The sequence below is a fragment of the Neolamprologus brichardi genome, chromosome 7 (assembly GCF_056152115.1).
Source record: "Neolamprologus brichardi isolate AB-2024 chromosome 7, ASM5615211v1, whole genome shotgun sequence".
Lineage (NCBI taxonomy): Eukaryota > Metazoa > Chordata > Actinopteri > Cichliformes > Cichlidae > Neolamprologus > Neolamprologus brichardi.
In genome coordinates this window covers 25,794,473-25,805,829 of record NC_142110.1, presented here as the reverse complement: position 1 = coordinate 25,805,829, position 11,357 = coordinate 25,794,473, and the positions used below count along the sequence as shown (strand labels likewise).

Here is an 11,357-nt window from a genome sequence, read left to right as displayed (position 1 = left end):
CCCTGACAACCCTGACAAGGATAAGCGGAAGAGAATGCAAGTTTGTTTTCATGTGGACATGAAACAATACATGTATAAAGGCTAATTTACACCATGAGCTCTTCATCTTGAAAACAGTCACTGATTTAAATTTATCTATGAAGCTGGATTTTAGGAAATAAATCTTCAGGTTAGAGCCAATCTTGTGCTGGTATGAACATCACTGGGTTGGTTGGTTGGTTGCTGATAGACTGATAGACAGCCTAAGGGAGACACTTTTGTACTCCTCCTGGTTGCAACAATAAGCGATGAGAAACCAAGGATATACTGTGCACTTTCATTCTGTCTCTTTAGCAGTAGGTGGTTCTTGGTTGTTTGCTAGCTGCATAATGGCAAAACCTACACACTGAACCTTCAAACAGCATTTCACATAGGCCAACTGTCCCAGACTACATACTTGACATGCAGAATGTGGTAAATGGGAATGGAACCACTAGCTTTCCAACTGGTAGATAACCCATTCTAGCTCCTACACCACAGCTGCCCTATATTAAAACATGGATGGCAAAAAACATTTAAAACCTCAAACACCACATAACAGATATTTTAATTATTAGTAGTATAGTAGGCGTCATCTTTGACAAGGATCTTATTTTTGAGCAACACAGACGTTTAACTGAAACTAAGACAGAAATGTAACTAAGGATTTAGATCACCTTAAGGTTATTGCCAGAGTACAGTTCCCCTCTCTCTAGCTGATGCAGAGACATTACATGCTTTTATTTCCCCTAAAATTGATTACTGTCATGCTTCACTTTCTGATGGTGGATACAAGACGTGGAAATGGGCTTCCTCCAAAGGGTGGCTGACTCTCCCTTAGAGATAGGGTGAGAAGTTTGGCCATCTAGGAGGGGCTCAGAGTAGAGCCGCTGCTCCTTCACATCGAAAGGAGCCAGTTGAGGTGGTACGTGCATCTGACAAGGATGTGTCCTGGGAGCCTCCTGGGTGAGGTGTTTTGGGCTTGTCCCACCGGGCAGACCCAGGACACACTGAATAGATTATATCTCTCGGCTGGCCTGGGAACTCCTTGGTGTTCCCCCGGGCAAGCTGGAGGAGGTGGCTGGGGAGAGGGAGGTCTGGGCTTCTCTGCTCAGGCCGCTGCCCCCGCGACCCGGCCCCCGGATAAGCGGAAGAAGGTGGATGGATGGTTTGATCCCTGCTGCGTCAGTCTGCATGCCAAATTATTCTTGGGCAAGATACTGAACCAGTGCTTTCAGTGGGGTGTGAATGTATATGAATGTTAGAATGTTAGTGTGACCGAAAGCACTTATGTGTAGAAAAAAAAAGTCCTTGTATGAATGGGTGAATGAGGCACGTTGTATATGGAACTCAAGTATCTTCTTATACACAGATTGAGAACAGGGAAGAAGAAATAATTATCACTGGGTTGGAGATCCAGGGGTTAACAGCAAAACACAGCTGGATTATGTATTCACTACAAGCAGCCAGAATCTGTCCAGCTTGTGATGCTAAGAGCAATCTTCCTGCAGAGCTTTTGTTTCAAGTCTTTGGCCAGCTAGTGACATCTATGAAGCACACAGATTTATTACAGGGGTTTGTTTCGTTCCGTTTTCCCCGCCTGTCTTCTGTGCCACATTTCAGTCCAGTAGGTGGCGCATATGTTCCTTAAGCTAGTTTACCAACCGCCATTAAACCAGAAGAAGAAGAAAAACCGCCGAAGAAGAAGAAACAGAAGTCATTTTGTATTTTCGTTCGTTTAACATGTTTCAGGTGTTCAGTTTATTTATGCCCGTCACAGAGTTTTAAGGGTAACGTTTGTACTTTGCATCGTTAGCGAGGAGGTACTTATTAGCAGTGACAGCATGATGAACTATTCCGACTATGACTCTGATGGATATTCGTCGAATGAAGATGCAGACTATGTCCCATCAGGTGAGGACTGTAAACACTATGGGGAGGTTTCTGCCATTCAGTGAAGAAAAAGAAGAAGAACCATAAGTATCATTAACTGAACGACAGGCAGAAACATGGTTACTGACACTGGTGGCTATTGATGGCTCTCTTTCCCTGTTTTGAAATAAAGCATGTTAAAGTCTGCTGAGAAATTCTTCGAAAGCTACGAGTGTTTTTTGATTAGTTTCCCTTCAACTGTTTTCACATCAAATCAAATTCAGATCCAGACGCAAACACTCACAAAATAATGCACACAGTCTGAGTAGCACGTGCAATAGTACTATACAGTAGTTACAAAAAGCGCCTTACTCACCCTCTTCAGTACTTGTGATTTGGAGCCCTAAAACGTGGAGTTGACATCGCCATGGCATCTTAATAAAAGCCTGGATTATTGTAGACTTTCTAGCAGAAAAGCTCAGACTGCAGCTGTTAATCTGGAAGCTCAGTCAGGTGTGAGATTATACAGTCCAAACAGGCAGATGCAGTCCTGATATACCAAGATGAAGCCTGAGTTCTCTTGGTGATATGGTTCAAGTCATAATCTTCACTTAAAAAATAGTGCTAATCAGTCAAATCAGCTGTGTCAAAACATACTGAGTTAACTCTTCATTGTTAGCTTTAAATGCAGTTTCACATCCACATTGATTAAAAAGCATGATGAAATGATGCCCTCTTAGTACAGTTAAGTTGATTTGATTATTCTTGATATTGATCTTGTTATGCATCATTTACACTGCTTCCTGTACTTTTTCACCTCAGATGATAACCTCAGCGAGGATGACATAAATGAGTGTGAGAAGGAGGAGCCTCTTCGTGAGGATGACAGTGTGCCCCATTCTGAGCTCATCAGCAAGAAAAAAAAGAAAAAGGACATCAGTGTGAGGTAAGAGGTTTCGACAGCACCGTTCAATGAGAGGACAGTGTTTCCAAATGGAGAAAATGTAGTTAAATCTGTTTGTGTTCTCTGGTGGCGGGAACACTGGAACATTTTCATTGTTTGAAAGTAAAACTTTTTATGGCTTCATAAAATATACTACAGTTGATGTCCAAAAAAAGAAAATGTCATCAGATCCTCATGATCTTGAGTTTTAGTCGCTGGTATCCCTTAAAACATTCACAGAAAGAGGAAGAAGAGATTACTGAAAGTAGACGACAAAGATGAAGATGTTGGTGGAGCTAAAGAGGCGGATAACCCACAAGAAGAAGTGAAAACACCCACTAAGGCAAAGGCTCAGGATGATGAAGCAAAACAGAAGAAAAAGTCAGATGAACTTTGGGCCAGTTTCTTATCTGACGTTGGATCCAGACCCAAAGAGTCTGCACCACAGTCGGGTACCGCACAGAAGGTAAATATCTTTGAAACTTCGATATTTCCTTTTGCCAGGTTTTTTAAATGTGTTCTAATTTAAAGCTTGGACATTGCTTTGATTTGCATAAACCACCTTTGAGACATGCACACTTTTAGTCATTTTATGTCTAAAATATCTGTGTGTGGGAGTTTTCAAATTGAAGCTGAGCTGAACAGACTTTGATTCGATGCCAATTTGCACCACAAGATGGTGCAGTAACTCAAGTTGGCACTAGTCTTGCCCAACAGCAAAGGAAGATGAAATCAGGGGAGAGACAGTTGTGGGCTCTGTAGTTTGGGCACTGTGAGGCTGCTGTTTTGATCTGGTCTCTAACTGGGAAAACAACTTGCAAAATATTGAGTTGATTAAACTCACACTGGAGCATTGTTGTGTTGAACAGCATTGTTCTCTGTGTGTCTGTTTTCTATATACTTACTTTCTAGTATCGTTCTTTTGTTTTTGTCTTCAGGATGATTCCACAGTTTCCAAGACTGTTTCTATGGTGACTGAAACAAAGCCGTCAGGTCCCGCTAAAGTCACCATCACCAAAGTTTTTGACTTTGCAGGCGAGGAAGTTCGGTAAGCTTCTGTTTTAAAAGCATTTGCACACTAATCAGCAGGTGGACACACACCATCTGGTCTGATGGCAGTGCAGTAGGTGGATGTCTCAGTCGGTAAGAACAGGACCATTTGTGAATGAGCATCGGCTAAACTCTTATCATGTCCACACAGTCACAAAGCAGAAGCTGTGACTTTCCAGAGATGTGCTTAGTTTCTGACACTAGTAAAACTTGAAAATACTGTTATTTAAATGAAGAAGTGTGGTACAAAGATTATTTGTTTTTGTTTTTTTTAAGCAGTGGTTATTTGTGAACAGTAGCATTTCAGCATTATGCCTTAATCTGGTTATCATCATATTAATGCAACATTTCAAAGTGATAGGGAGCCCTGAGGCCTGCATTGTGAAGCAGTATTTGTAGTTAGTAAGGTGACTTCAGTTTTGACCCCAGAGTTTTAAAGGCTATATTGCTATGGTAACATCACAGCACACCTAAATAGCACCCGATACCACGATATGTTCGAGATATTAAGGAGTTCTCTTGAAAATGATATTCCTAGAATACCGTTGACCTCAACTGCAGACAATTGAAGGATTTCAAGTTTCTTTTCTTTAATGAATATGAAGAAAATTGGCTTAGAAAACACAGTTTTGTTGGGCTGCATCATTGTGCTGTTGGATGTCCTTTCGTGATAGAGAGAGGAACCTGCAGCTTGACCATAAATTATATGCTGACTGAGTCATGGAATAAATAAAAGCTGCTTTGGCTGGATTTTTTGATACTTTCATCTGTACACAGGCTCCAAATGCTTATAGTTCTTACAGTCTTTTGGGGGGTTGTTAAGCAGCAAATATGAAACCCTCCTGCTGTTGGCCCTGTTTACTCTATTCAGTTTTGACACAGACATCTTGTTTATGTGTCTCCAGTTGCTTAGAGGCATTATGGTCATGAAAGCGTGCCTCGGACTCATGGAAAGGTTAGTTTTGTGTTTGTGCACTCTGGTGAAACTCAACTACAGTGGTGTGTGACGTGATGGCAAAGTGTACTGTAGTCCTAAGTCTTTAAACAGGCAGTGGAAGACTTGATTTTCAATGACTTTCAATCAGAATCATGGATTTGAGAACATTTTCTGTTGTTATTCCTGCTTTCAGCCAACCCCTGAGAATTTTCTAGCATCTGTGCTGCGCAAGTACTCATGGAACTTCTAAAGTGCATCATTTAACTCCCTGTCCATCTAGCACAGTATGGGCTGATGGTAGTATGCTTACATGCCTAAAATTTAAGCCCATTTTGTGCACAAAGATTGGAGGAAGATCCTATATCATAAATTACTCACAGACAGATTCCTTTAGCCTGCATTTATGTGACTGCATTGTTGAGTCTATATGTAATACCTGGTTTATCCAGCAGTTATTATGTTGAAGAACACGGTGCAAGTCTTTGCTCTACATGTTTCTCTTGTATGCATGAGTCTAATCTCACTGTATCACACACTACCTACAAGTTTAAGACCTGGAACTCCCTCTGTTTTTGTTGTTTAATGATGTTTAATGGAAAGGTGGATACTGAAGCAGTTTTTATCTGTCTGCATGTTTTTTTAATACAGTTTAACAGAATACACATTTGTCCCCATCTTTCAGGGTGAATAAAGAGGTTTCAGCTGACTCCAGGGAAGCAAAGAGTTATCTGAAGAGCCAGAGCATCAAAGAGGACGAGAAGAGCGACAAAGAGATGTCATCACCCTGCTCTCCACCGCTCCCTGGTTCCAGGTACACAAATACTCCTCTAGGATTATTACTACTGCAGGATTACTCTACCATTTCCATGTCATTGGATATTTAGTACCAGTGCACGAGCATGGTTGTTGCTTAAAAAAATGCTGAAAAATCAAGATCGGTTTGAAGAAATAAATGCTAATAATTTGTACTGTAAAACTGCACAGTCGGTGTGGATGGTTGCATTAAGAATAGGTGAGTCCAAAAAAATCTAGTGTGTAAAGGCCTTAAGGAGTGGAAAAAACCAGAGTGGAAAATAAATTGTCAGTCCATAATGGGGAGTCCCCCAGCAGCCTGAGCCTATACCGGTATAAAGGAGGATTCTGTACCACCTGAATCCAGGCTTAAGTGCTCTGCTTTATCAAAAAGGAACGTTTTAAGTCTAATCTTACAAGTAGAGAGGGTGTCTGTCTCCTAAATCCAAAGTGGGAGCTGGTTTCATAGGAGTGGCGCCTGATGGCTGAACACTCTGTGTACCATTCCACTTTTAAATATCCTAGGAACCACAGGTAAGCCCACAGTCTGAGAGCGACGTTTTCTATTAGTATAATAAAAAACTGTTGTCTTGTTTTTAAGAATTGTGATATAGCAAGATATTGTTTAGGTTTGGTGACTTTTCTCATATTATATACATTCTGGTCCCGTGTCACCTTTCGGCATCACATTCCTTGTTGCTGATCAGTTTTTATCCCTCAGCCACAAAAGGCTCATGGAGTATTATTGTCACCCGGCGGGTGACGTGGATGCCCAAGTTTGTGAATGTGATAACTCGAGAACCAGGCAACGTAGGACTCTCAAATTGACACCATGGCTGCCTCTTCTAAAAATCTTGGGCGAGCTTGAATCTCAGTGACCTTGAACTCAAGGTCAGAGGTCAAGTTATCTGAGAATCTTGTGAATGCGTTAACTCAAAAAGGAAGTCACCTAGGACTTTCAAATTGATAATACACGTGTGTCTGCTAAGATCCTGAGGAGTAGCACTGGTGTTCGCCAGGAATTTTGACGGAGTCTTCACACTCTGGTGAGACTGGTTTGTCCCAGCGCACCCTTTGAGTGAGACAGGAGACCTTATACGTGCTGTCATCCCACCAACACTCTTCTGCGTAATCAGTCTAGCTCTGGTCATATTTGCGTATCCACAGATCATCATCATTATTTAAAAATCACTAAAGCTCCCAAGACCTCAAGCCTGTGCAGACTTGATCCAGTGAGAGCACAGACAGCTCCTGTGACCTGTATGCAACAGATTTTGTTGCATGTCAAACACACATCTGGAGTAGCACTAGTGCCAGCTGTGCTTCACCTCACCCCATTCAGATAACAGTGAAATTAGCTACACTATCACGCTGTATGCTCTGCAATGCATTTCTGCTTTTTTCCATTTGCAACTTCCAATACAATAGTATTTCCAATACTTTTTGTTGCCACGGTAATAAGTCAGCTAAGGATGTGCACATCTTCCACCCCAGACAAGCAACTGCAGACAGGACACAGGAAATCATCTTCCAGCTTACAGGAAGTATGGTGCTTTACAAGCCATTGCCTGTTTATCTCAGTTCTCTCTCTCTCTCTCTCTGTGTGTGTGTGTGTGTGTGTGTGTGTGTGTGTGTGTGTGTGTGTGTGTGTGTGTGTGTGTGTGTGTGTGTGTGAGAGTGTGTGTGAGAGTGTGTGAAAGGGAACACAACAGGAAAGACCCATTAGCACCACCCCATCATCAGTCCTTGTTGAGGTTGTGTAGTTATCATTTATTTGTAGATTTAGATGATAGTGTTGGTATGTGCTGTTATATAAGCTGGCAGTAATAAGTATGTGTGTGTGTGTGTGAGAGAGGAGTCTGACCATAGAAGCTGTTGGTCCTTCATAAATTAAATTCTGCAGTATGCTGTCTGTGTTTATTTCTTAGTCATCCAGGTCATGGTAGTGAAGCTGGGAAAGAAAGAAGTCCAGTTGCCATGTTTCCAACCTCCTTAGACTATATGAGATACTTTACTACACTCAGGGGCCACTGCATTAACTGTACCTGTAACACAAATAACTAAAACGGGGGAGAAAGATGTTGCAAGTTACAGCTGGGCAATTACTCAAAAATGAATTAATTCTGTTAATAATTGCCCCAGTCTGTGTTTATGTACTGTCCTCATAAAACTATAAGAGTCTGTGTCCACGTTCAGCCTGTGATATAGAAGCGTGGCGAGAAACTTGAAAACCAAGCTGACAGTAGGGCTGTTCGATATAACGATATATATCGGCTGACGATATAAAAACGTCTATCGTTTTATTTTACGCTATCGTTTGTTTCGTGGTGTTGCAAAATAAACTGTTTACAGCAATATTTTTTCACCGTTTTGATGGTCACTGTAGTGGCTATATTGATTTCTTAAAGTTCTCTTTTATACAAGAGAACTACGGACGGACAAGCGCCTGTTTTTATGCGTTGTTATTAGCAACAACGATGGTAACACCATCGCGTGTCCGCTTGTTTATTTTCCACATAAGCCTTTCACAATAAAGCTCAAGATCCTGTTGAGACTAAACTGAATTATGTGAAAGAGTATGCAGACGAGAAGCAAAAAAGAGCCGTCAGGTGCTAAAAAATAAACCTTAGACTCAAACGTTAGAACAGGCTTTTCCCCGCAGCACACTGTGTAATAAATACTCACAAAGAAAACGGCGGCCGTTACAACTTATGTCTAAAAATGTATAGTTTCATGCATCGACTCCAGGTACGCGACGCCCAGCTGGAAACACTTCACGCAAGTCGAGCTGCCCGAGATTCACAGAATTTACAGAACGTGTTACATTTTTGTGATTTATATCGTTATCGGACGATAGATGTCTTATATCGGGTTATAAGATTTTGGTCATATCGCACAGCCCTAGCTGACAGTACAACAGCTTGTACCACAGACAAATCACATCGAAACACTAGTCAGACTGCTGTTGGTGGTGTAATGGTTTTTATAATGGTCATTTTGCACACTTTGCCTCTTAGTATAAACTGTGCATCATTCATTTACAGTATTGTTGCTCACCTATCACTGTCTGTCCCTTTAGTGTACCCAACACACTCTGTCACAAAGTTTAAATCATCTTAAACTAGTTTCTTAAACATGTTATCATGTCAATATGGACCAAAATCTCTGAACAATGTTTCCATCAGCTTTTTGAATCAAAATAGTTTTTCTTTTCTTTTCTTTTCTTATCTTTTCTTTTTCAATGTTTTTATGTGTATTTTGTTTGTTTTCATAAAGCCACATCTGCAAGTTTGTTATGCAACCTTGTGCTTCTTAATGACAGTTAAACTGACCTTGAATTTCAAATCTTAAGGGTGTGAATTTGGTGGGTCACCTAAAGGCTTGGCTTCTCTTTCTGATTTCAGTACTAAGCGTCCAGCAGGCATGTCAAATGTCCTAAGTCGTATTGGGGGAAAGAAACAGAAAATGAGTACATTGGAAAAGTCAAAAATGGACTGGGATGCTTTTAAATCTGAGGAGGGCATCACCGAGGAGCTGGCTATCCACAACAGAGGCAGAGAAGGGTAAGAAAGTTTCAGCATGTGTGAAGTAATGTTCACTGTGGTCCAGAGGGATGTTCATCAAAACTGGATGTTGTCATTATTTTATGTGACAAAATAATTTAGTAAGATTTGTATATATTTATTTATCATACTTGAACTGAACAAAAAGAAAAAAGGAAGTACGCCTGTCCTACAGACATATCATTAAGTAAAACAACCTTAATAACGTATTTAATATTTAATAACAGCTCATATTTCTTTAGACTCTCGTACTGAAGTTATCAAACTCCTTCCAATAATTATTAACTGGCTACCACATGCTTTCAAGATGGCTGTAGTTAAACCATTTCTTTAAGAAGTCTTTCCTCAGCCTCATCTTAGCTAACTATAGAGAAATTTCCAACCTTCTTATTTTCAAATTCTTGAAAGACTAGCTGTCAAATAGCTAACTGAGAATTTGCAGAGGAGTGGTTTATTTGTGGAGGGAGAATCTGCTGGTTGCAGCAGATGACTTCCCCTCCCTGAGCCGTGTTCTGCTGGAGGTTTCTTCCTTTTAAAAATGAGTTTTTTCTTTCCACATTCGCCAAGTACCTGCTCACAAGAGGTCATTTTAGGGCCTTCACCTTACAATATAACATTCCTCGAGGTGATTGTTGTGATTTGGCACTATATAAATAAAATGAAATTGAATCGAATTGTTCTTACTTATTATATTGGTTGAGTATTACTCCTGTGCCAGTAAAAAAAAGTGGAGATGTCTGCTTGTGCTCTAAATGGGTCGAGATCATGTACTTAATTTTATAGCATGGTAAATAAACATAAGTTATCGATCTTTTGCATGTTAACAGCAAAAACGTTTCAACTTTTAGCAGTTGCACAAAGATAGCAGGCAGGCAAGTATCACTCCATTTTTAATTTTTTTTTTTTTGATTGCAAGGTGTGGAAGAAAGTAGGTATGAAAAGAAGTACCTGGTACCAGGTGCCATCACCTAATGAAAAACCCTAAAAACCGTGTCGAGCCAATCTGAGCAGGTCCTAGTGGAAAAGGTTGATAAGTGTTGTGAGGGTCCCATTTCTGCTGTAACATTATAGCGTTGAGTTAGTCCCTAATGAAGCTGACCATAAATATTAATCTTGGATTTCTAAACAAAGCAGTCGGTTCATTTCAGCACTGACCAGCATTATACCAAGAGCAGTGCAAACTGGCATCTCAGCAATCAGTAGATCGAGTAGTGAGTGTGTGAATAGTCTGCCAACCAAAGCAGTACAGTATGTTATACTGTGTTTGTTTTTTTTTTTTTTTACAGTCATTACAGTTTGTTTTTTAAAGATGAAATACCAGAGAGAGTTAAAAACAGATGCTCTGTTTACTGACATGAGGCATTTTCATTGTGTTCCACTGTCTTTGTAGAAATGTGAGTAATCTGGCTGCCTGTAAAACAAGATGCATCCTCATCTCATCAGGCTGTGAACATGCAGAGTGAGGCAGCAGTGATGAGTCACAAGATGACTTTTACAGCTGCACACTTGTGCCAGTTGCACACTGTTCTACTAAACTCTGGCCCTGTCGTTCACAATGAATGAGCTCCCCTAGTAGCAACTACGCACCTTATGCATATATGTGCAATAGAGCCACCCTCAAACAAAGCTGGGGGTGACACTGTGCTTCTTTAGTAAATGACAACAGCCTGCAGTACCTGAATTGATAAAAGTAGGTCTGATCTTTCTGTTCTTTTCTGTTTGTGTGTGCTTAGGTATGTGGAGCGGAAGAATTTCTTGGAGCGCGTCGACCACCGCCAGTTTGAATTGGAAAAGGCAGTACGACTGAGCAATATGAAGCAATGACACAGACTGACAACACACGCACTCGCACAGAGAACAGATTTTTTTTTTTTTGTTTCCTGCAGCTCTCTTTCTTTCTCTAATGAGACAGGTGCTGTTGTCCCTTTAAAGTGAGCTCAAACTACTGTTCTTGCTCGAGTCTATTTCAGGCCCGGTATATTAATAGGCTCAGTTTGTATGAAGGAAGGTTGCTGCGTGTGCTTCCATCCTTGTGTAACCAATAACGAATCTCAGACCTTAACACTGCATCCCTCCTGCTTCCTCAAGTGGCTGATTTAAGACCTCAAGGACGGATTAAAAACCACACTGGTTTATTGTAATTTTTCTTTTCTTCTTTTTCTGGCATAATTTCTCTCTGTTA

The 11,357-nt window shown here is 40.7% G+C and overlaps 1 protein-coding gene across 1 annotated transcript; it reads left to right on the top strand.

Annotated features, from left to right (window-relative positions):
* The first annotated feature begins 1,714 nt into the window (after positions 1-1,714).
* cfdp1 (chromatin remodeling protein CFDP1) lies at positions 1,715-11,311 on the top strand. Its single transcript, XM_006782269.3, has 7 exons — positions 1,715-1,932; positions 2,713-2,836; positions 3,074-3,299; positions 3,772-3,881; positions 5,503-5,631; positions 9,017-9,175; positions 10,909-11,311. Exons 1-7 carry the CDS (start codon positions 1,863-1,865, stop codon positions 10,997-10,999), a joined length of 909 nt encoding a protein of 302 aa, XP_006782332.2. The 5' UTR covers positions 1,715-1,862; the 3' UTR covers positions 11,000-11,311.
* The last annotated feature ends 46 nt before the right edge of the window (positions 11,312-11,357 follow it).